The 26639-nt window shown below is 40.3% G+C and overlaps 1 protein-coding gene across 2 annotated transcripts in view; it reads right to left on the bottom strand.

Moving 5' to 3' along the window:
* The window catches only part of c1qtnf12 (C1q and TNF related 12), a 53233-nt gene that overhangs the window by 14584 nt on the left and 12010 nt on the right, over nucleotides 1-26639 (bottom strand). The window contains exons 2-3 of one of the 2 annotated variants that reach the window (XM_069183874.1): nucleotides 2409-2513; nucleotides 135-246 (exon numbers count right to left, since the gene is read on the bottom strand). In XM_069183874.1, coding sequence (XP_069039975.1) covers nucleotides 135-246; nucleotides 2409-2513 — 217 coding nt within the window. The remainder of the gene's footprint in view (nucleotides 1-134; nucleotides 247-2408; nucleotides 2514-26639) is intronic. The other variant, XM_069183875.1, reaches the window with a different exon arrangement.

Genomic DNA, 26639 nt, shown 5'->3' with positions numbered 1-26639 from the left:
CTGTTAAACTGGTCCCATTAAGCCAACAATGCACTGATTCAGGATATTAAGAGTCCAGATGAAAACCTACAAACACACTGGCCCTCCAGGAGCACTGCCTCAGAGATAACAAATTCATGCCCTGTGTGTCCTACCTTTGATCATGTGCCGGAACTCCCTGAGCAGGACCTCCTGAGTCACTTCAGCCCCTGGTGCTCCTGGGGGACCTTGTGGCCCTGGGGGACCAGGGGGCCCAGGGGGACCAGGCTGAAGAAAAGAAAACATTTTCCATCAAACGAAACGCAACACAAAAACAAGGTGAGCATTTCTAAAAGGCTCAGGATTCCACATTTTCCTCTGCCAAGTCCTCCTGGTAATGTCAGAAGTGCTGCTTTGAAACCTACAGTAGCAGGATTTCACATACTTATGCAGTGACCAATCTTTGAAAACATCGCCTGCCAGTTCAGAATACTTTGATCTATTACAGGCAAAGTGCAGTAGTAAAGTGACAAAACTGAAACTCAATATGCGTGAGATCAAGTTCCATATAGTACTGTACGTATAGCATAACCATAGTAAAACAGCTAAACACTACGGTTCAGATAACTTTGAATTAAGGTTATAGAACAGTAAATGTTTCATCATTACAGCAGTCTAAATTTTCTTTATACTCTATTTGCTCCATCAGACATCATTTTTCATAGGTTTCCTTCTCAGTTTCAGCCCCTTCCTTTTAATACTGATATTTTACATTTCTATCTCCATTTAACACTGAATAGTTTGAAAATTCCAGATGTATGACAACTATGGCCTTGCAATAACTGAAAGTGCTAATCAAAGGATGTTTTTTCTCGACAGTAGGAGCACCTTGTAGCTTTTAGTACTCTGGATTCGTTTTCTTCATTCTTGTCTCACGTCTCCTCAGCACTTTCTAAATTCATAACCTTCTCTTCAAAATGGATCTTAGAGACCCAGAGTTTAGGTTAGGTGGGGGAGGGAGGGGTGTGGCTGCTGTAAAATGGGTTAGGCTGATGTATTTTCTTATTTAGATAGTTTTTACAACTGTACACCAATATGTGGGGAAAAAATGGGGAGCATGATTCCTGTAGGTCCTATAAGTGATTTTGTTTTTTCAATAAGACTAATACCATTATGAAAACCATTCTGGGCTAAGAAACTAAAGTCATAGCATAATCTCATATTATAATCTGAAGATGTCTGTAAAATCTGCTGCTGTACCCTTGTGGCCTAAATCATTCCAGTAAAAGAACAACTTATTATAGTAAAATACCCAGCTACTGTATATAACAGAGTACAAGTTGCTTTGAATGAATATATATACTCAGACAATTCAGAGGCCCACACTGCAATTGTGTGGTTTAGAAATAATTAAAATGGCTGTAATAACACAGTAATAACAGTTTTGGGGAAAAATATCATATGAAAACAAACAGTCATTTCTCATTTTTGAATCATATTCTTTGCAACTGCTTTGTCAGGACCTTTAACAGTAAGTTTTGGCAGCTCCAAGACATGAAATACCTTTAATATGCCTACAGACTCCTTCAATAATTTTGTCAGAGGCTTGTACATTCATTTTTAAATAGAGGTACAGGTACTGTAAAGTACAGGTCTGAATCTTACTATGTAGATTTTTATCAGTACAGAGCACTCAGGTACAACTGTCTGCTGGTCAGAAAAACGATCTTAAAGCCTTGCTTTCATAGAGACATGTACAGAGTGGAGTTAAGGTGGGTCCGCTTCGGCACATCCATAACACAAATCCTCATGGTAATTCAGTTTCTGAGAGCAAGGAATACTATCACATGTAGCTGACCCTCAGCATCTTCATGACCCTTCCTGAATTTTAGAATTAATTCCATAATTCGCATTTTGTAGGAACATTTCTCCTGTGGAATGCTATATCATCCAAAATACATGATCACCGATGTAACAAGTATAATGTGGCAAAATCAGTACTACTTTCTGCATTTTTGCAAGTTTTTTGCAAATACACATAGGCTATGTCAGCCTGAAGGACAACTTCAAGCAGATTAATGAAGGGAACCCTAGGACACAAGGAATTAAACACAGGTGCATTTAGAACTGAAAATAGGAAGCACTTCCTTAAAAATGTTAGTCATGTCCATCTAGATTATCTATTCTGTTGCCAAAACTAATGTATATCTCTTGAGATCTTTTTCAACAGAAATTACAACCGAATGTGTAGGATCCAACAGCCTCCTGTCAATTTCTGAATATCAGTTTCTAAAGTCTTAGGAATTATGAAAGCCGAAAAAGAAACTCTTCTGCCGGTCTGCACCCACACGGACGGGCAAACCCAGTTAAAGTCCTGAACAGGCTGGAAAAAAAATAGCTAAATCCCCGTCACAACATTTCTGCCTGAAAGAAAAGAAGACTGGACTTACTAGAGGCCTCTTTCTCTTTCTGCACTTCCCTGGGAAGTTGTCCACAGGACGCTTTACAAAATCCATCCATGATCCATGAGGGTCCACACGATGAATCTCGGGAAGCTACGCAGATAAAAACAATCACTGCGGTATTTGAAAAGGTCAATGCACAAGCCAGCAGCTGTGAATTAGGTATTTACCACTCATGCTTACAACTTTCTAAATTTCAATTATCTTGCTCGTCGGTTAAGTTTCTCTTTGTAGCTTGTTTTTCCATATTTGCCATACTTTCAAAGTTCACTTTTTCTAATACTTATGTACATATACAATATGAAAGACACTCAACGCAGTTAGGCTAAGACAATTTGATGGCTAATATACTGGCATCTACATAATGTTTTTCAATTGCTGGGAGAGGAGGGTGATTGTTTTTATAACATTATTTTATGCAGAAAAGACAGGCCTCTTTCATCCAGTTGTGTAGGGTACTTTTTGAATAAGAACAAAGAGGTTTATTCGTGTAATGTGCTTGTATATATTTCAACCGTAGAGTGAGCATAATGCCCTGATAAATCATGCCAAATATGAGCCACAAAACTTTACGCCATTATCTAAAATATGCATTAAATTCATGGTTTCTGATTTCACCCAGTTAATCGTATCCCATGGAATCTGTGAAAAGAGGAGAGACCATAGGCAGCAGCTGTTAAGGGATTATAGTAGTTGACAGCAATAAGACATCATCAGCAACAGCTCATGTCCTTGTAGTGCCTCCTGAAATCCCACAGTCTCTGTACTAATCCAAAATGTTGTTGCCAGAAGCTCCATCAGAGGCCTTTTCCTCTTCAAAGGAAATGCAACCAAGGCTCTGTATTATCTGTATCAACTATGAATGATGTAAAAAATCTATTTAAATTATCCATCGAGATACCTCCTATAACAAGGGATGCAAAGAGTCGCGGTGCAGTCCAGTGAAGATTTGAGATGGGTTTAATTGTAACGAAAATGGACGTTTCCAGAGAACAGTGAAGGAGACACACACAAGGTGTATTGCCTTGAATTGCAACAGTGTTACAGAGGGTTTTATAGTCTGAGTCCAGCCATGTTATTACCACGAATGGGGGTTTAAGAGTCCCCATTTCTCTTACGGTCCAGTGGCTATTCCTGATGTTATCCTGACTTTCAGCTATTTCTAAGGTGTCGCATACAACAGCCGGTGTCTGTTCAGAATTCTCTCAAGCTTAGTCAAGAGCAATGACCCCAGGCCAGAGCCAGATTTCAAATCCAACCAGATCTGAATAGAAAAGCCTGGCTTAGAACATCTTCAGTTTTTTCACCTGGAATTTTGATTATAGTTTGTCATCTGTGTTGAACGATGTAATGGGCCTATAGTTAAAACAATGTTGACAATGTTTCTCTCTAATGTGCAACATATACAGTATAATTGTTTGTATACCCACAGTGGTTTCAGATATTTGATAATCTGCTGAATTTTCTTTACTTGCAATATCTCCTTCATGCAAAATTCTCTCCTCCTCTGGCAGTCAGTATATTAATTGTTGAAAACAAACACAGTTAAGAACAAAGGTATCATTAGGAAGAATGTTCTTTCCATAATCTTATGTTCTATCTACGGTAGATTGTTTGCTAGTAATGAAGTGATCTGAGGGTCTGTTCCATTTCTTGAATGAAGCCAGGGCATCGACTATGGAACACGCTGCCCAGCCACGTTTCCAGACTTCCTCAACCCTTTGTTTAAAAAAATACCTGGTGTTCTATAATGAGTTTTATATGCACCTCCTGGTGGTAATATTATTTCCTTGCACTTGTATAGTGCTTTTCTAGGCACTGCTTAGCTTCAGGGGGCTGCCATTGGTGAGTTAAAGGTTGATATACAGCAGCTTGTTTCTGCTTGTGCCCTTTGGTTAATGTTTTTCTATAGACTCTATCAAATAATACTGGCCATATGAAGCCTTGTGACTTTTATCTACTAGCAAAGACATCTTTGAGAAAATCTAGTAGAAAATTATTTATTGGGAAGAATGGAGATGTGAAAAGGTGAAAGTGTATTTCACCCAAGACTTACAGTAACATTAATGGTTAAATTAATAGTTCATTTTTAATTAAAAGCATCTTAATGTTGGGTTTGTTGAAGAGCACATCTCTAACTTAAGTCCCCTCAAATCACAAAGATGTCATTATCCAGCCATGCAAAAAGCGGGACATTTATAATAAAAGGTGAATTAGGGACATATTCATTAAAGTGTATATCCTATCAGCCACTCAGTTCCCCTCCTTGTCTGAGAGTTGTCTATACAGTTGTTCAATTTTTTAACAGAGTACATATTATAATTAGGGAGGCACATTTCACGACCTGTAATTCAGTCCACCTCGGACTATAGACTCCCATGAAGCCACATAATGAGGAATTATTGCACAATCACACTATTGTGTTGCTTTAATCATTTCAATTAGTATTCTCATTGCTATAAAGTGTGTAATTAGCAGATAAGCAGCACTGTAGTTAACTTTAAACTCTAAACTTTACATCCTTGCAAATGTATACTGCAGGATTTGGCAGCTATAAGGTACACTATATGAATATATATTACAATGCCTATAGTGACCACCATATTTCTTTCTTTCATTCAGAGTAAGCTTCTTGTAAAAAAAAAAAACTATATAAAGTATAGAATTAAAATGTAAAACAACAAAAGGAATGTGCATTTTCACTAATATTTTCAGTACACAGCAGGCAAGGGGATTATTAAAGACAATAAACCAAAAAACCCTCTAACTAACATTACAGATGTTAGTCACCTGCCAATCAAAGGTCTGTCTGAGCATTCACTTCTATGGAACCTTTAGTGAATCTAACTTGTATAAGAGGGAAGGTGTTATCCGTCAGTAGATTTCTTTCTTTTGACTTAAACGATGTGGTCTTGAGCTGCAGCTTTCGCAAAATGGAAGCACTCCTACACATTGAACTCAGTTTTGGTGCCTGCTTTCCCAGGTTTGGAAACTGAACTCGGTGATGCGATCTTTTGCACTTTTCTGACACAAAGAAAGGATCAGCCAGCAGTATACACAGTTGTAGCCAGCTGCAAAGGGCTTGACATTGACAGCAGTTGTTTAAGTGGATGATTTAAAGCATTAGGCCAGGTTGTAAACTAATCCTGAAACCCTACAATGAAACTCCCTGGCAGCAGCTCTGCAGGTAGACTAGTGACCCTGAGCTCAGACATCCTCTGTTGAAGTTCACAAACGGGTTCCCTGCTTGTAACGAAGTGGGCTAAATCCAAAATGCAGTAGCTGGGTTTTCGGAAGTACAGGATGGCTTCGGCTCCCATTCAGATGAGCAGCATAGTCCGACACAGGTTGGTCCCTGCTCTGTAAATGCAGGTTCCACCCAGTGACTCCTGATGCACACTGCTGTACCTTCCTGAACAGTCCACTTCACTCTGCTCTAATACACCCTGCAGGCCAGCCCTTGTTCCATGCATAGCAGGAGCTCTACCATAAGAGCCAACAAGAAATGCCAATACCTCCATATTAGGTAACCACTTCAAACCCTTCATTGCTCCATGTAACTTCAGGTTATTTGCACGCCATAAAATGACTTGTCCACAACTTTGGCACAACTCAAAAGATGCACAAATCCGTTGTCCACATATAGGTGAATTACATCATACACAGCTGTGCTCTCATATAGTGCCAAATAAAAATACGGGCAACGTGTAATTTTCTTCAGCTTCTCTTCCACGTTTTCATGCAGATCTGAAACTTGCCATGAAGCTGACCACTGAAAAAGTTATTTTCAAAACTTTGTGCCAAGCTGTCATCACCAAATTCTTTTACCTTTTGCTCTGCACATAGTCTCTCCATCAATCAATGACTTCATATCCTGTGACATGTCCAGTGCAACAAGGCGAGATGCGGTAAGTTATTTACTCTGCTGTGACTTTGCTAAAAGAACTTCATTGAATTTTACAGGACTAAATCCAGAGCTTCACCAGTATTTTCCATGTATCCTGCATTGTGATTGGAAATTTGGTACTGGTTCAAGCTATATGTTCATGCTTGATGTCCTGTAAAAAAAAATGCTCACACTCCCATCAAGCTTGGAAGACTCAATTTCCTCTGCCTACCTTTCCCCAACTTCTGCTTATGATTTTACTAAATGAGATTTAAGCAAATACAATATACAACACTTTCTCTAATTGACATACTACTGTATATGATAACTTCATATCTGAGGTGTGGAGAAATAATAATTAGTAATATTATGAAAAAAGTGGCATAACTATTTTGCTTTATGTAAGCATTTATTTTAGCATAAGTGTTTTTTTTTATTTGAGGGGAAGAAAGTTTCTAGTACTAGCATCAGGTAAGGAGATATCTTGTGGAAAAATGGCAGGTCAGGTGACTGAGGACACAAGTGAGAGAAGGGTTGGATCCTAGTGGCTATGGGGATCACTTCTAAAAATTAAACGCTCACATGTTCTCTGTAGCCTTTAGGTATTCTTTACAGGGTGATCATTAAAAACAATTCTCCCCTGGCCTTTGTTGCTGAACCCAAACCAAACAGCCAAACTGCTGCATTGCTGAAGGAATATGAATCTGCACTATTTATTGTAATTTATCAGGTGAAAGAGTACAGTGAACAAACAATAAGTAATAATAATTGCTTACACTAATATAGCGCTTTTCTGGACACTCCACTCAAAGAGCTTTACAGGTAGTGGGGACTCCCCACCACCACCACCAGTGTGCAGCCCCACCTGGATGATGCGATGGCAGCCATAGTGTCCCAGAACGCTCCCCACAAAGTAGTTTGTGACTCCAGTTGTTACATCCCTAGTATAGTGTATGGCAGCGATGCATTGTGCTTAGAATTGCATTGTTGTTGGACGGATCTCAATGCAACACAGCAGCACAGAATGCAGGAGGTGTGTCAAAAAGCAACTGCTAGGTTTAGTTTGTCTGTTTCTCCTTCTCCAAGTCACAACAGAAGAAAAAAAACAGGAATTCTGTTTGCTGCGTCACGTTGTCTCCCCCCCAAAGCCTGCTATTTTAGTAGACACTCAACTGGGAGCACCTGGATGGTAGATGTGCAGTGAGGTTTTATTTAGATTTGACCTCAAACACAAAAACAGATTACAGCAATACGTTCGATCATGGGGAACAGTAAAGGATACAAAACTAAACACTGCTAGCGGCTTACAGCATTTCTTAAGCATTCATCCTGAAACAAAATGAACCGCTCGTTTCCAGGATTTTTAACAAACTGGGCTTTTACAAAAGTGCTAATCGAAAAGCTCACCAGAAATTTTAAAATTGAAGTCACGCGCCCACTTGTCCTGAATGCAAAGCACTATAATTACATAACATAATCCAGTGAGTCACACTTTCTGCTTACAACTGTTGTTGGAAAATCTTGCCTAAAGATACTATTAAATGGTGCCAGACATCAGAACTGGTTACACTATGTACCTTCTCTCTTTTTCAGGAAGCAACTGGCTTATTCTGTGCACTGTGCGTTGCTTGACATCTCTCCAGGATCATGTTTTCTTTAATGCCGCTGTGAGAGAGTTTTTGTAAAGGACTTTCTTACATACTGTAAATGCATCGTCTTTAAAACAGACCTCTTTTTTCCCAGATTAGGTCTGCTGACAGTTGAGTTAACCTGCTCTAATCAACTTTGCATTCCATATAAGGGAATAAAACTGTAGCTATTACAGTATCGCACATCTCCCGTAATAGCGCAATTTATTCCAAGAGAATTTTATCTCAAATATCTTGAATTGTAATTTCTGTTTTCCATCAGTAATGTTCTTCCTACTCCTGGATTTGGTGACAGTAAAGCCTGCTATTTGGCTGTGATCCTCCAGGATATATCAGCACAGAAACGCAGAAAACTCATCAAACACGTCTACTGAGGAAAACACTGAACATCACCAGATGTTGATGTTCTTTCAAAACACAGAATCTGTTGCAGATCCATACACATACCTTTGTGTTCTATGCTAAATAGAGTATCTAAAATCAAAAAGTTGCACACAGTTGCTTAATCTCACTTATTTTGTAATAGACCTTTTATAATGGTTTTCCACTTATTCACCAGTGTTGTCAAGTTACTTTTAGGTATAAAAAAATTGACATTTTCTGAACCGAAAACAATATGGTAAGGTACATTTCAGTAAATTTGGGGTTCACTTAAATTATCATGAGCTCAGGTGGGGGGAAAAAAAGAGCAGACACTGGGGTCATAAAGTCCTAGTCTACATGGTCAAATGCTGTCACCCTTCTGAAAATACCAGCACAAAAAAAACACAGAAAAAGGCCAACAAGGCCCAATCTATTGAGAAAACTACTACAGGCATTAAAAAAAAGGTAGATAATTTGTTGTGGATACAGGACATCTGCATATCTTTGTGCACAAGGCTAAATGGAGGATCTGTCCACTAAGATCAAGACAGTGGCTGAAATTGAAGCCATTGCTTCATTTCAAAAGTTCAGTGGAACGTCACAATACTAAGTACAAAGCACAAGCTTGCTCAGTGACCCAAGAAAGTTAATGAGGTATTGTGTATAAATCTCTTTAAAACTAAGTGTTGAGAGCTTAGATCTCTTAAACATGTGCTCACGTGTAGTCCACTTTTTTCCACGTTGCTGTGTAAACAGCCTGGCATAAGCACAATGCACTCTAAAAAGAACCTGGGAAAACATCAGTAATCTTCATCCATAAAAATGTCCTAGTGTTTACAAAGTCTCTCATTTGTAGCTGTCTGGCACATCAAAACAAGTCTGAAATACTTTGTTAAAGTTGCTTGTAGTTCTATTACCTTGGAGCTGTCATAAACTTCACTTCAAGTCATAAACTTAAGCTCACGGTGCAAGACTTCACTTACTTAAATACATGTTTAATTCTCTTTGAAAATGTCTTAAATACATTGGTGGTGAAAGACCAAACGTGTTGTGAAAGGCACTATCTTAAAGCAACTGCAGCAACATGCATAACAGAGATCCTAAGAATAAGTTATTATAAAACGGCCAGCAACTATATCACCCTCCAACACACAACTGGCAGCCCACTGAAGCTCAGCAGGTGTGAGCCTGGTCAGTACCTGACCCCCTGGAAAAGCTAAGGTTGCTGCTGGAAGAGGAATTAGCAGGGGACACTCACCCTGTGGTCTGTGTGGGTTCTAATGACCCAGTATAATGATGGGGACACTATACTGTAAAAAAGCACTGTCCTTAGAATGAATTTCTGACTTTCCGTGGCCATTAAAAATTCCAGGGCATTTCTTGAAAAGAGTAGGGGTGTTCCCCCAGTGTTCTGGTCAAATTCCCCCTGGCCTTTACCAGTCATGGCCTCCTAATAATCCCCATCGCTGAACTGGCTTCATCACTCTGCTCTCTTCCCCACTGATAGCTGCTGTGTAGTGAGTGTACTGGCATACTCTGGTTGCCATCTTATCTTCCAGGTGGGGCTACACACTGGTGGTGGTGGAGGAGAGTCCCCATTACCTGTAAAGCATGTGGTTGTGAGTGGAGTGTGCAGAAAAATGCTATATACAGGAAGTGTAAGGAATTATTAATTATTATGAAAATAGTACTGTCAGCTACAGATACATTAGAATAACCTGAGCAGCCTGGATTCAAATCCAAAACTTTATGGTTTCAATCATTTCTCTCCACAGTGAATCTCAAAGAATATCGGTTAGCTCCAGAATGGCTCAACTGTTAAAGTCACTCATGTAACAGAACTGTTATGTACGCCTTGAGTTACACAATGTTACTTACATTACACCGAGCCAGTTACAGAAGTGACATCACCCCCTCTGAAATCTACGCACTGCACAGTTCGAATGTAGCAGAGGATTTGGACTTTTGGCAGTGTTGTCCATTGTCCTGGTGTTGTGCACACTCATAGCGCCCCTCTGTGACTGGGATTCAATCCCAGTAAGAGCAGGAACAGCTGCACAAGGTCCACTAGCTCCAACCACAGCTTGATGATCATCCATCCATTTTCTAACTGTTTCTTCCAGCTCAGGGTTGTGGGGGAGCTGGGCCCTATGGTTTCTATGCTGAGGGCAACCTAAAGTTATGTTGAGATGAATATAACTCCTAAAGACTAATGTCTCAGTACTAAAAAAACAATATATTTCTTATTGCCTCAGAAAACATGCAGTAGAAAATGGATGATAAAACCTACAAGACTCTGAGCAAAGTATTACAAATGTTTAAACATGCTTCATGGATTCTAGGAATTATTACAGTTCACATAAGCCTCTCAGATTTTATTCATATTTTCTCAACCAAACTAAATCTGAAGCATATTTGACTGTTTTTTTCGGCAGAGCCCTCGTATCACTCCTAAGTACTATATGTGTTAAGCGAAGCAGCAATTGCACAGCTTCTGACAATTTACTTTTACATTTTTGTTTGTTTGCTTATTTTTTATAACCAGGTCATGTTGGCTTAATGTAGCTGTCATGTAAAAATGGCCAAAAATGTTCCTCTTTATAAAAGGGGAGATTTTCCATTAAATGTTAAGCTATCATGTTGATTACTTAAAGGGATACATAAGACATAAATCAAGTTTAAAAATAAACATATCCAGCACTAGATTATTGCATTCTGGCTGCTACCTTCTTTATTTACAACATTCAGACCATACATCCATTAACTAACTGCACAAGGTAGGTTTGACCCAGGGTGGGACGCCAGTCCATTGTAGGGCACACACAGACACATACTCACACCTACAGCCAACGTGTCCCAGAAGACAAGTATATTTTGTGATTGTGAAATTAAACCCACACAAGCACAGAGAGAACATACAAACTCCACACACATCCCACCCCAGGTGCAGAATTGAGCCCAGGTCACCCATGTCACCCTACAACTATAATATACAGTATATATTTATAATCCATTTTGTCAAATTCCTCCCACACAAGGACCAGAGGGGAAGCGATTCAACTGACCTTCAGTCAGCAGCAGGTACTGTAGGCTCCAAGACTGTTAGATGAAATAAAATGCTGAAGAACAGCATAATGCCTTTAAAGACAAACTGCTCATTTTGAATAACTTCGACTGCTTTTAGTAATAAAACAGCATTTATATAGGGCTCAAAGTGATCACTGCTGTTATATGAAAAGTTGAATCCCTAACTCTTCACTTTGCGAACTTTATCAGAAAAATGAATGACAAAATTGCTCTCAATCTGCGTTTCAGTTTTGTGAATAAGAAGCTTCGTTTTAATAACATTATACATGTAAAGCATATTTTTATATTTAATATTAAACATTTAAATTCACATGACATAGTCTTTAAAATAATATATAGCATGGATGATGTTCAATAAAACTGAAAGGTTATTGCAGCTCCAGTCCTAAATAAAAAAGGGCTTTATTAGCTGATGTCAGAAACAGAAGCCTGCAGGCCTGATTCTTGACCAAATTTTCATTGCATCAGAGTGCAATGTCTTAACTGATGTCATCAGTTAAGGTCAGCTGCTTAATTAATTGAAGTCCAGATGTTTTCCAAACAGGTGCTGAGTCTTGATGTAGAACTATCACAGCTGTCCTTGGCCAGGCCTGCTGGGCCTTGATTAGCACCATGAAAGCTGAGGTGAAGAGCAATGAATTAGAAAAATGTGACTTCTTGTTTGAGTGACTGATTTCAAGGGGTACGGGCTCCCCTAGGGGATCCCCTTAGATGAGCCCTTGTATTCCCGTCTTTGAGCTACTTTCTGAAGAGATCGGTGTCTGCGATTGCGAAAGGAACTGGGAGCTGGGTGTTGAAGGAACAAACTATGGACACAATTGGCTTAAATCGGCTCAAAAAGTTGCCAATAATGCAGAGCTAATTGGCGGTGGGCATTTTACACAGACAAGGATCCAATTGCTTCATGAGAGACGACCCCATTTCTGACCCAACTGGCTGGACTAGTTGCAATCTCTTCATCATCCTGTATGTCAATCGGTCACGGAGCCCTGATTCATTCCAGCCCAGGACAACTTTAACTAAAACTAACTTGAAGTGTAATTTCAACTCCAATGTTGAAAAACACCCTTGATTGATCATAAACAATACAAGTGGCCCATCCAGCAGTAGGGCTACCCTACATCAAGAGGAGCGGTAAACTGGGCTGACATTTGTCTCGGCGAATGCCCCCCAGCATCCTGTTCAAGTGTGGTAGGGCAACCGACTAACCTCTGTAAGTGCTCTACAAGTGGACACGCTCATAACTACAAGACCAGCGTCTTGTAGTTAGACCATTTATTTGGTTATATCGCCAGCTGTACTAGTAAAATAAGGGTTTGGGCAACAATTGAGACACCCATCCATTGAGGCTGGCGCAGTATGTGGCAAAATAGGAAGTATCCTCTTTGCATAAAGATCCGCAGAATCATTGGCTTTTTAATACTAAATGAGTTGTTGTGATTGGTGCCCAGGGCGTGCAAAGGCGTGATTCTACACAGAAAGGTGTACTACCTTTTATCAGCAATCACCTTAAAGACTTAAAGACCTTGAAAGACTTCTTTATAATGTACCTCATTGAGAATTCTTGTTGCTCCCTGGATCTAGAAGAATAGGGTGGTATATCAGATATTCAGGAGAGCTCTTGAGTTTCAAACTTCAGTCACTGCAATGGTTAATCACACATCAAGTAATAATAGCAATCGGGAAGAATGTTAATAGTCATTATTACTACTAATTAAGGGTTATTTCTGCATTAAAGAGATTTAATAACGAGAAATTTCCCCATTCTATATATTTTTTTACAGCTCCACACCCTTTGCTAACTCACTGAAAAGTCATGTTCATGGTCGGAGCTTAACTCCAACAACCACAAAAATGTCTTGAATCCTACCCGAGCCCTGCCTGAACATCGAAAGGCTGTGGTTAAGATAGAAAGTGGAGATAATCACATCCCAGGAAATCAAGCTCTCAGAAATGGAGTTCATTTAGATCTGGCAGGCAACAGACCGCCTACTTAGTCATTTAAATAAAATACTTGCTTCTTCACATCAGGAGTTTTGTTTCTGAATACAGTGATATTGGAAACTCCCTGTATTTCATGTGTGAAAACCCTTCTATTAAATCTCTAAGAAAAGTAAAATGCTATTTTGTTATTACTGAGGTAAATACAAGTGCAATTTAAATTACTTTACAGATATTGGTCAGGATTAAACAAATATTAAATGACTAATTTATTTTTAATGGGTGTTTTATTACTTTTAGGTTTTTAAAACATTTTTTCCAGAAGATAGAGGATAGAGCCATAGACTGTGAACTCGCCCACATTGATAGGTACTGATCTCCAAGTGTCTGCCTTCATAAAAAATCATGTTGCTCATATATTTGAAAATCAGTCCAATTAATTTTATTTCCTAGTTTAAAAGGAAGTGAAATTGTATGTTATTACTCATTCTACTCTTTTGGATTTTGTTATTCACAACTTTCTTCCAGAATTTGAAAATGGCTTTATTCAACTTAATACAGATTTAAGTAACTCATTCTCAGTGGGTTCTTCCACCAATCAGAACTGACGGAAAATTATATTATTGCCTCTTATGCAAGCTAACACTTTGTCGGGCATCATTAATTCAAAAGTCAAGTCCAAAAACTCCTATAAAACATTATAATTATTACTCAGATGTATTATAGTTCAATATGCTTACCTAGAAACTTAGTTTGGTTTATAAATAGTGGAATTCTGGGATAGGCCCTGGGTTGCCACAAGCCATAATAATTCTTCCTGATAATGGATGGAGGTTTATCAGCAGGTGACAAGTTCTGTCTCCAGGCTTTATCTTACTTTCCAGTCTGCTTGCTATATGTTTGAAAGAAGCAGAGAGAGAGAGAGAGAGAGAGAGAGAGAGAGAGAGAGAGAGAGACTTTGCAACACAAACACTGTGGTACCTGCCAAAACTCCAGACTTGTGGATTACACAGCAACCTTCAAAACCTGCAACCCTGGGAGATTTCTCCTAAAATCATACACACACTGTATGGCAGCACGTCAAATAATGACCGTCACATTTTTATGAAGAGTATCTCGTATTGCATTGCTTCGCTAGAAGTGTTTGATTAAATATTCAAGTTCACGTGACACTGCTTTATCCATACAAAACTACAGGCATGACAACTAATACGAACACAGAGCATGGGCTTTCCCCACATTGTCCTCTAACCTGTTTAGACGTGTGCCTCACTGAGGTCACTGCTCATCTTAAATGTCTGTCCTTCTGTGAGACATCAAAGCACACACATAAAGCATGAAATGGTGAAGAATTTAAGTCAGTATTTACTCTGCCTTAAATCAGAGATGGACACAACTACTTAAAGGGGTTTAAAGGTAATATGAAACATTTTTTTAATAAAAGTCTAAAAATATATCCACAGCATTGATCATTCATTTTGCTACTTAAGTAGCTTTTTAGAAAAAAATCAGTGGAGAACCACATTTTAAGTGCCCCTCTCTCTCATTCATTCAGTTTTCATCCAGTCATGGTCGTCTGGCAATATCATTTTATCTTAAAAGGCAACACCAGTCAGCAGCAGCTGAGTGCAATTATACTGTACACACACCCAGCCAAGTTCTTGTCACGTGTCATTCTGTTTCTGACCGTTTACAAAGAAAATACATTTATTGCTTTTGGCTAAAACTGTCTATCAATAAGTTACAAAAGGTGTAAATTTAAGCAGTTACGTCCCACAAGCTTGTGAGTCAGCCAGGGTTATACAGACCAGGCATTTGAAGCTCCTGATGCATCTACACCAGTTCTTCTGATCCTTTTCATTTCATTTTCATTTTGAGACCCCTGGTGCCCTTCAAAGCTGGACACAAAACTGAACTGACGTCTAGGAGTGGTATTTTCAACCTCTTACCTTACGTGCCCGAGACACACAGACAGGGAGTGACTGGCCATTTATACAGTACAGCACCCCTGGAGCAGCTGGGGTGAAGGGCCTTGCTCAGGGGCCCAACGGAGGAGGATTCCTCTGCCGGCCGCGGGATACGAACCGGCAACCTTCCAGCCACAGGCGTGGATCCTGAGCCACAGAGCCACCGCTCTTCCCCAACTAAGTAGGTGTTACGTAGAGCCCAACTCCTGGAGATCACTTCAGCGATCGCAGTTTATTATTAGTAGTAGTATTGTTATTTATAATAATGTTAATAAATTACTACCGCATGTTTTCTGTTAGGTATTTCAATTATTACTAACAGGAAAAACATGGTATACTGTGGTTTGAGATAAAAAGTAGTTGTTTTCCAGTGTCTTTGTTTTTTATTATAAATTGAGCTTGTTTTGATAACTCTTATCCCACAGCGTGCCCTCAATAGGATGCAAACTACATCAATCCAGTGTGCAGTGTGATTCCTGTTATACTTTAACAGGTCGCTGATGGTTTTTTTAATTCGACTTTTAAGAGTCACTGGGAATGACTGCTTTATTCCAGCCTGGGTCTGTCCATGGGTTTCATGACGGTATCTGCCCACCTTCACTAATAGCTAGCTTTACCATTGTGACAGACAGGGTTTTCCCATTTCAACATAACCTTTGATAAGAAATAAGATGTACAAACCAAATGAAATGACTGCTATGAGCCGCAGAAGTGAAACATATCCACTAAGGAAACTTTGTGCAATTATACATTTTACTGTTCTGTTGGGTCCTAAGAAAGCTACCATATGCTCTACTGGATTACTGTCTCTCATACAGAGAGCATATTTTGAGGCACTTTACTGTTTATCACTTCTGGAGAGTGACAGCTTTCTTCCTCAGTCGTCTCTGTGATGATCACAAGTACTGATTTTGCTCTCTTTCGAGTCTTGCACACAGGTCTCGTCAAAACTCGAGTCAGACTGCAATCTGTCCCATGGAGCCTTTATGAGCTAAGACTTTAATTTCTATATACTTATGTTAGACATTCTTCCCAGGAACTGTAGCAGTTTGTACTCGTTCACCTCACTACTGTGCTATTGCCATCTATACCTTTAAAGTCCTTAAGCACTATCTGATTGTTTGCATACACAGGGCACTATAGCAACACAGGATAGTGCTGTATGAAGTGAGGCTTCTGGTGTTTACTGGCTGCTGCATTTCAGTGGTAAATGTGCCTCACCTCCTATATTTAATGCACTTCAGGATGGAAAACGCCATATCGATGAGTTGAATCACTCTTACATTTTGTACAAATGAAATGGGATTTTCAATTCAAATCAAAATGCTTTATACATTCCCGGGGGGGCAATTTATGCAGCAAACCACACAAGACAGAACAATAAAAGACAAATGAAAACCGCAAATGGACCCTAAAAGTGATTGAAAGTAACAGCATGTTGTATTTAAGAAGGAATGAGAGTACATGCGCATTAGTAGAGGGGGCTCTGTCCAATAGGCATCATATTGATGAGACCCCTTTAAAGTCTTATTTGTTCCTTTCATTTCACACCATTTCTTTCAGTTATACAATAAATATATACCGTACAATTAGTAGACATTGCCAGTTCAGACTGTAACATGTTCCTTTAGGATGCACTTCCTAAAAGGCTATTACTAGCAGCGTTTTATATATTAATACCATAGCTATCAAGAATTAATAATGGGAAGAGGCCCTCTCTCCTTCTGCATCTCTACTCCACTCCATCTCCACCCTTAGGCCCCCCCACCACTCTGGATGGGGGTCCTCACTTCTCCATTCTAAGGCTAGGTGGCTGGTCCTCAGCCAAGCAGGTTAAGCCAAACCTCCTTCATACCCTAACGTCTCAATTTCCCCAACACATTTGGCTCAGCGGATGCTGTGATTCCTCGTGTAGGTTAAGATTTAGCAATCCCCCCCCTCCAGGAGTACCACACAGTCCTGACGTGCCAGCCAGCTCCCTGGCCACCTCGGCGGTTACTGGGCGTGACGTCACGCCCGTCCTCTGCTGTTGCAGGGAAGCGGTGCCGCAGGTGCCAAGGAGGCAGGCGCGCTTCCAGCGTTCCCTCTGAATTGTCAGCACACGCCGCTGCGATTAAATGCTTAGTGTTGCGCCCAGAGGAGTTTCATTTAGTAAGTCCACCTCGACCCTCCCCCACCCCAACACACACATAGACCGTGTTCAAACAATGTAACACCAGCCAGCAACCACGAGCTGCTGCCTCTCCATCTTGCTCCTTGGAGCTGGTGTCTAGTCTAAGTGTGCCTGGCCGGCTTTGCTAAGCTTTGCAGCTTTTTTTTCCAGTTTTGCTTTGAATGCAAGGAGTATGTTGGGTGTACAACAAATATCATCTGCTGTTTCCAAGTGTCATGGCTGCAAGCTTTAAAGCAACGAAATCCGAAAGGTTCTGCAAGGCCTTGTACAGTATGTGCAATATTTCCCATTAGGCACTGCAGGCACAGTGCCTAGGGCCTACGGAGGAGGGAAACACTCGTGACTAACGAAAAACGAGCTGAAACAACATGCCTGAGACGGACTCTAGGTGCTCCAGATCAATAATCAGACGCTATCTGTTCTAGAAACTAGACGTATCGAAGTGATGGTCGCTCGACTTGCTCCGTCAATCACGTGGTTTAGCATCAGAAGAGTTTAAAGAGCATCATGTCAATCGACGTACTGTAATTAAATGGGCGTTTACCCCTTTTCGCACATTTCGGAGTGAAAGTGCCGACGGGCCTACGAATGTTAAAATCCGGCCCTGAGTATGTGCTGCAGGAACGTCAGAAATACTTCATTTCCTATAGGAAACCTTCATGTGTTACACAGAATTCTTTTTAGAAATTACTCAGGATATTTTTGTGTAGGCTTTATGAAATACATCATCTGTAGTCACTGATTAGGTAGCTGTTTGTAACATATAGTCTTCTTCAGAAACATGGATCTGAAAACACTGTTGCATACTTTCGCTCGTATGGGACGTCATCTGTTAAAATGTGATACAAAAAATGAACAGAACTTCTAAAAGGAGTTAAGAGAAACCCAAACTCATCAATCATCGTATGAGTAGGTCCACCTCCAGAATATACAAACACCCACAGAGGACTTGTCATGTAGCATTACACAGGGCAATGACACATCGTTTTGTTTAATGCTTAAAGCTCTTTTAAACACAAAAAGAACAAATAGAACAGGAGCTAATCCAAAACACAATCCTAAGAAATTATTACATTACTCATGAGCTATATTGTAACAGTACATCACGAAATGATGTTTTTTTTTTTATTTCAGCTGTTTTTTGTATTGAATTACAATTTAAAATTAACTTTCACTGCGTATCGTAACCCTGATTGTAGATAATTAGTGGAATACTGGTTTATGTAAAGACCTCCCTGTGCATATATCATGGCAAGTTTTACAAGTAAGCACTAAAAACAGCAAGTTCTGAACACAATTCCTTTGTGATCATGTAAGCACTTCTGGCACAGCTGGCTAAAGTGCTGATTTCATCATTGTCAGAAGAACTCTAGTGATAAGGAAGAGGCACAGAGGAGTTCTGAGACGGCAAATTCATCATCTACTGCTTGATCTGATTTCATTTTGTGCGGTCTTGTTTCTTATATGTTTGTTTTGCGATATCTGTTAACTAAACACAATAAATAGTTGATCCACACAATACGTATGTACAGTATATTAATCCATCCATTTTCTAAATACGCTTAGCCAGTACAGGATCACAGGGAAGCCCGAGCCTAATCCAGGAAGTAACAAGCACAAGGCAGGGTACACCGTGTGAGAGACACCAGTCCACTGCAGGACATACAGACTCAAACACTCATGCTATATTTCAGTAGCTCATTAACCTACCAGCATCTCTTCGGAACTGTGTGTCTGGACAGCACATCACCACGCCACTGTGCCCCCAATTCAAAAATATTTTTTTCTAAATATCCAAATTGAGGTCAGAAGTGAAATTCAATAGAAAGACAACAGTGGCATCATAAACATTCCCATTTGTTTGGCAGGCTCTCGTCCAGATGTTGTCTGTCTCTGTGTGTGACAAAACCAGTCCTGGAATCAGGAACTGTACAGCTTTTAAAATGTTAATTCAGAACAGGAATAATTCACATAGTAAACCCCTGAGTTGGCCCTGGGCAACCACAGTGTCAGTGGTACGGACAGATGCTTTTAACTAATCTGATTACCTGTTGCGCTGTTTCTGCACTCAAACCTTGCTGTCAAAGAATGCCCCACTTCAAGCAAATTGCTTCCACCATCTTAGCATAATGAATTTCATACATCCCCCACCTCAACTTGTTTTCATTTAATCAAATACTTCTTCCACAAAGAGTACTTTCTGCAAACAAACCAAAATGGTATGAGGAAAGTCCCAAAATGAGAAACTGGTCCAGGATGTTTTTTTTTTTAAATATGCACTGAAAAGAAATGAAATCACTGAAGCATAATAAGAATATGGATAAGAATTAGAATGTATACAGTGCATCTTCTCAAAGCGCTTTATAGGAAAAAAAACACTGGAAATTGTAATAAAGACAACAGATAACAGTTAGCATCACGAAACGGAAGGATTTAGGATGCAGAAGATGCAAATGGACAGGAGAAGGTTTTTGAGTCTGGATTTCAAAGCACTCAACTCAGGGAAGGTGGCTCAGTGATATCCTTGGAAATAACCTGTAATGAAGAGCTTGGCTAGAGGAAAACGTGGAAAAAGACAGGAAAGACACGTGGACCAGCCAGACCGAGGTTGGAAACTACTGCAGCAGCAGACAGAATTATGTAAAGGGACAGTCAGACAAGCATAGCTGTTTATCTGTTTTCATGCTGTATAACAAGCCACAGGCCTTTCAATTTTGCTGATCAGATCTGCTTCTTAGCATTTACTAAGATTTGAGTGAAGTGCAAAAGTCCAATTGTCAGAGGTGAATGGAAACAGAAATCAAGAAGGAAGAGCAAAGGATTATGTTGGGTAGCTTGTTGATTAAAGTCAACATACTTCAAATACAAATCAGATCAGAACCAGGGCTTGTGCTCCTCATTTCCCTATCTGATTTTGGAATTTGAATATAAAAGAATATGCCTGTAAACATCTACTTTCCTTGAGATTTCTGGCGCACACAGATGGTTTCAGGGTCATTAGACTGGGAGTAGTGTGTGGAATTCACCACTAGATGGCACTGCACACCCTGGTTGTCACTAGGTTGTGTTGCGGAGATTATGTGCTTTATGCACAAAAACTGTTGTGTATTGGTCGACATGCTTATAATAATGGCTCCTCACTTCTCCTAGCCTTTTCCTAAGTATTAATTCGTCTTCTAATACAAGAGAGTTTCATAGGCTAAGAAATTTCCTCCTGGGTCTCCATCTGTCAACTTTTCACTAATGTGAAAAGTTGAGTTTTTGACTGTCCCAGGTCAGGTTAGCCATGACCCCCTGTTGAGGTGGTAGCTGCGATTGCACCGCAGACAAGGAAGAACATGCTGTGTGTAGGACTCAAGGGCCTGTACTGTACACTTGTCTTTGGGGTCTGTTCACAAGCATCTGCGAGTCTCATTGATACAGTACTCATGATGCAAGAGCTGCAGGAGTAAAAGGGAGAGACACTGTATTAAGCTTCCTTGTGCATGTGGCTATGAAGACCTGTGGACCAACCAAGTTCACTTCACCCTCGATGGGACTGAAGACACACAAAACTGTGGCACATGGGACAGGAAACACCCAGATGTAGTTCATGTTGTGCTACCACAGCCTCCTCATGAGGTTTCATAGCATCATTCCTGGTTGGGTTCCTGGTTTGTGGACATGTAAGCTTTTGGAGGAATCTGTAATGCCCACATCGCAACAGCATGGCATTGTAGGTGACCCCTCACCCCTCCCCATGCTGTCAGTCCCTTGAAGGATCTCCCCTTGATGACTCCAACACCACCCATGGCCCTGTGACTCAGCAGCCAGCAGGATCACCTGCCTTGGTCATAGGAATATATATAAAGCACCAGGTGTGTCGCTGCCATTAGATATCTCTGCCCTTGCTCTGGCCACTTCTCATGCCAGAGCTGCTGTAGCCCCCAAGCCGTGATTATGTCAAGGGTGTCAGCGCATCTTGATTTAACTCTCAATTAGGACGAATCTCAGTTATAACAGTGCAGTGCCACCTAGTGTTGATTTTGTCCTTTGACATTCACATATCTGTGATCTCATCTGGCCGCCCTGATATTAATCAAGCGCACTGGACGAATTCAGATGATTTTTTTTCTTGATTGCATATCTTTCCAACCGTCATCTACAAGTCATTATTCAACAAGGTTTCTTAACAACAAGAAAACAAAGATATGGAAAGGATTAGGAGGCAATATACACCATTTACAGGGGCTGAGGTAAGATTGATTAATTTAAACACATTAAAATATGTGCAGTTTTTTGTCCTATTTGTACATTCATGATTGTGGCTCCTATAATTAATTAAGACCTCTTCTGGATGCCATTGAGAGGATCAGATAGATACAGCGCTAATATATCTGTTCTAATTATCTCACAAGTCTGAACGTGTGTGTTTTTACTGCACTAAAACTGTATTTTATGTTATTTGCTTTTTGTTTCTGCCAACACGTTTTACTACAATCAAAGTGATTATTCCCCAGGTGCAACATGTCTTTCCAGCATTTAGAAAGCATGTATTGTGTGCGTAATCTAAGACATACAGGCCTGCTAATCGCTTTGAAAACATGTTTTGGTAAAGCATTAGTAAGTAATTAAAATTAATAAGAATACCTAAGCTCCTTTTATCCCAAAGGCTCACAAAGCGCTTTACAAGCAAGTAGGGACATCAACACAGAACCACAGCACACTCAGAATTGCAGGGCTGCATCAGTGATGTATCGCAATAGATCCAGTGGGAATGTGAAGAATTACCAAGCATATTCAAGTACAGAAGAAAAACGCAGAAGGCTGAGCTGAGAAAACCGAAACTGGAACTCCTCCAAACCATACTCTCCCAAAAGTGAGTGTTGTAGAATGCGTCATGACCCAGAAAATAAGTCAGAACTACTGCTGCTGTGGTAGTTTTCAATTACCAGAGCAGATTTTTCTTAGCTCTACAGAATTGTGTATTTCTCCATCCGTCCACTCATTTTCAAACTTTCAAAGTATACAGGGCCGCATCCTGGTAAGCAGTGGGCACAAGGCAGGGTTCACCCTGGATGGAAAGGCAGTCCAACTCAAGAGCGCACGCACCCACGCATGCGCGCACACCCGGCCAGCTTTCACAGAAGCCAGTCTGTTTTTAGACCGTGGGAGCCAATCCATGCAAACATGGGGAGAACATGCAAACTCCACACAGACAGCACCCCGGGTCCAGAATTGCACCCAGGGCACCAGCGCTGTGAGGCAGCAATGCCAACCACTGTGCTGCACCTTGTGTAAATCTCAAATGCAATACATCAATTCGTTTGTAACACTTTCATTATCACCTATTTAAAATACTCGGGTTAACTGTCTTTGAATATATAGCACCTTGTTGTCACTTATGTAATAGCCTGAAGCAGAATTCTTAAATGAATTCCTTTATGTTGCTCTGTTTAGCAATAAAGTTTCTTAATGTTTTAAATAACTCTACAAAATGCTGAAATAAATTGCTCTAATTTAAAATGATCAGATTACTTTATGTAACTTAACATTTGGGATCCTTTGTTCTGGCTCTGACGTAATGAAAGTCTGCTTTGAGTGCTCACTGCTAGGAGAATGAGTTGGGAATAAATGAAGCACTTGCTCAGAATGGATTAGTAAGGTTGGGGTGTATCTTCCACAGAGAAGGCATTCATGAGGCCACTGATAATTTTGTTTAACATATTATGACAAAGTAACAGGTTTTTGTAAAGGAACAGGTAAAGGTTTATTTCATGCTGAAAAAGAACAAGAAAAACTTTCTGCTGTGGAGCCTTTCAGGTCAAATTTGTGCATGTTATCTGTCACATGAGGTTAGATTTATGAACTGTTAGGACTTGGTGTGGACTAGATGAAGGTCTGATATCTCTTAGACCATAGAATTATATGTGTATACGTCTATATAGATGCACCTTTTCTACACGATATAATGTAATACTCTTCCAAAATATTTATTGGACTGCACTACTTAAGTCTGTCTATATGGATTCCTACCCAAAAAGTAATGTAATCCAAAACTGGTCACTGTCTAACGACAAGCACTAAGTGATTTGCTAAAGCTGAATGATTTACGTGACCCAAAGAGGTTTGAGTTTCAAGAAATTATCATGTGCTGCCAAACACCACAGCTATTGTGGCTCATTCATGGAAGAGTTATGTATCTGGTTTCAGGCACAAATGTTAAACTCCCCCACACCAACCTCTTGCGGTTAACTTGGCTGCTATTTCCAAACCATTGAAGCCAATTAAAACTAGCTGGACTAAATAGAATTTGACCTCCCTGTCTAGATGGACAACCTTTAGAGATTTAAAATCACATCTTTTACAAGGTAGCAAGCGAGTACCTTACCTTCTGTTGTCTGTCTGTGGGATTTATCATAGGGTAGCATTTAACATTGTGGTTGCTATCGAGATCTAGAGAGCCTTGAAGTGTGCGACTAGTACCTTATCCATTTGCAACCTACTGTACAGGACACTTATCGTTTGGCTTGCTTTGAGAATAGTCACATATGGTGTTCGGTCTGCATGTATGTTTCGGAAAAAGAGAGCTTTAAACCTAGTACTAGTGGAGGTTATTTGATGAAGAGGGCCATGCTGTGGGTCAGCTCATGTCTATATGGGAGAAGGGATGAAACAGTGCATTGTGGGTCACACAGCCCATTGAAATAAAAAAGGCGGCAAATCTTGTCAGTGAGGCAAGTAGGTTTTTCCCAACAAAGGAGGAGCTTGGGATACTAGCGAAGCAACAGATGTCCATACAAGAAGGTAGAAAGTCTGTTTTTTGTGCATATACAGCTTGAAGGGATAAGCTTCAGCTCCCCCGCATATTGGATAAAGCTACAGTGCCTTGCGAAAGTATTCGGCCCCCTTGAACTTTTCAACCTTTTGCCACATTTCAGGCTTCAAACATAAAGATATAAATTTTTTATTTTATGTGAAGAATCACCAACAAGTGGGACACAATTGTGAAGTGGAACGAAATCTATTGGATTTTTGAAACTTTTTTAACTAATAAAAAAATGAAAAGTGGGGCGTGCAAAATTATTCGGCCCCTTTACTTTCAGTGCAGCAAACTCACTCCAGAAGTTCAGCGAGGATCTCTGAATGATCCAATGTTGTCCTAAATGACTGATGGTGATAAATAGAATCCACCTGTGTGTAATCAAGTCTCTGTATAAATGCACCTGCTCTGTGATAGTCTCAAGGTTCTGTTGAAAGCGCAGAGAGCATCATGAAGACCAAGGAACACACCAGGCAGGTCCGTAATACTGTTGTGGAGAAGTTTAAAGCCGGATTTGGATACAAAAAGATTTCCCAAGCTTCAAACATCCCAAGGAGCACTGTGCAAGCGATCATCTTGAAATGGAAGGAGTATCAGACCACTGCAAATCTACCAAGACCTGGCCGTCCCTCTAAACTTTCAGCTCAGACAAGGAGAAGACTGATCAGAGATGCAGCCAAGAGGCCCATGATCACTCTGGATGAACTGCAGAGAACTACAGCTGAGGTGGGAGAGTCTGTCCATAGGACAACAATCAGTCTTACACTGCACAAATCTGGCCTTTATGGAAGAGTGGCAAGAAGAAAGCCATTTCTCAAAGATATCCATAAAAAGTCTCGTCTAAAGTTTGCCACAAGCCACCTGGGAGACACCCCAAACATGTGGAAGAAGGTGCTCTGGTCAGATGAAACCAAAATCGAACTTTTTGCCCACAATGCAAAACGATATGTTTGGCATAAAAGCAACACAGCTCATCACCCTCAACACACCATCCCCACTGTCAAACATGGTGGTGGCAGCATCATGGTTTGGGCCTGCTTTTCTTCAGCAGGGACAGGGAAGATGGTTAAAATTGAGGGGAAGATGGATGCAGCCAAATACAGGACCATTCTGGATGAAAACCTGTTGGAGTCTGCAAAAGACCTGAAACTGGGACGGAGATTTATCTTCCAACAAGACAATGATCCCAAACATACAGCAAAATCTACAAAGGAATGGTTCACAAATAAACGTATCCAGGTGTTTGAATGGCCAAGTCAAAGTCCAGACCTGAATCCAATCGAGAATCTGTGGAAAGAGCTGAAAACTGCTGTTCACAAACGCTCTCCATCCAACCTCACTGAGCTCGAGCTGTTTTGCAAGGAAGAATGGGCAAGAATTTGAGTCTCTCGATGTGCAAAACTGATAGAGACATACCCCAAGCGACTTGCAGCTGTAATCGCAGCAAAAGGTGGCTCTACAAAGTATTAACGCAAGGGGGCCGAATAATTTTGCACGCCCCACTTTTCATTTTTTTATTAGTTAAAAAAGTTTCAAAAATCCAATAGATTTCGTTCCACTTCACAATTGTGTCCCACTTGTTGGTGATTCTTCACATAAAATAAAAAATTTATATCTTTATGTTTGAAGCCTGAAATGTGGCAAAAGGTTGAAAAGTTCAAGGGGGCCGAATACTTTCGCAAGGCACTGTATGTTCAGGTTCTAACTTCCAAAAATCCAACAATACAGAGAGCAACACAAAATGAGTGTTCATCCGAGTGTTTTTAAGTGATGGACATCAAAGTGTTCTGTACCTTTCTCATTCACTTGCTGTACAACATTTGGTACGCTTAGCCATCCCAACACCAGGATATTGCCTGTAGAAATATCTGGGGTCTTCTGTGGTGTAGGCCCATGCAATCACCTTCATACAACTAGCTCCTGACACGCTGACCTCTGCGGTGAAGAATGAAACCATGAAGGGAGTCATTCACAAACTGATCAGAGGTTTGTTGAATTGTTCCCCCCGGTTTACTCTGGAATAGGGCACAAAGAGACTCCAAACTGCTTTCATGATGGCAACAACAATCTGAACATTGCTGGTGGAGCAGAAACCCCTTTGTGCCTTGATTACCGCCTTCCTGTGTGGCAAGCCTTGCGTTTCCTCTAGGACATAAGTAATAGTGGTAAATATTTCCATCACTGCCATTTCAGCTGTTCACACATAGGTTTTAGAGGGAGAGCAGCTGGAGTTACTTGGTTTAATATCTTGAGCAAAAGCAAAGCTGTTTGAACAAGAATATTTCCTAAGATGCTCTGACTGGAAGTCCTGCAGCCTGACTCAGCAGCAGAGTTCAGATACGATCGTAGTA

The sequence above is a fragment of the Lepisosteus oculatus genome, chromosome 25, assembly GCF_040954835.1.
Source record: "Lepisosteus oculatus isolate fLepOcu1 chromosome 25, fLepOcu1.hap2, whole genome shotgun sequence".
NCBI lineage: Eukaryota > Metazoa > Chordata > Actinopteri > Semionotiformes > Lepisosteidae > Lepisosteus > Lepisosteus oculatus.
The sequence above is the reverse complement of the archived record's forward strand: the minus strand, read 5'-3'. Positions and strand labels throughout refer to the sequence as shown.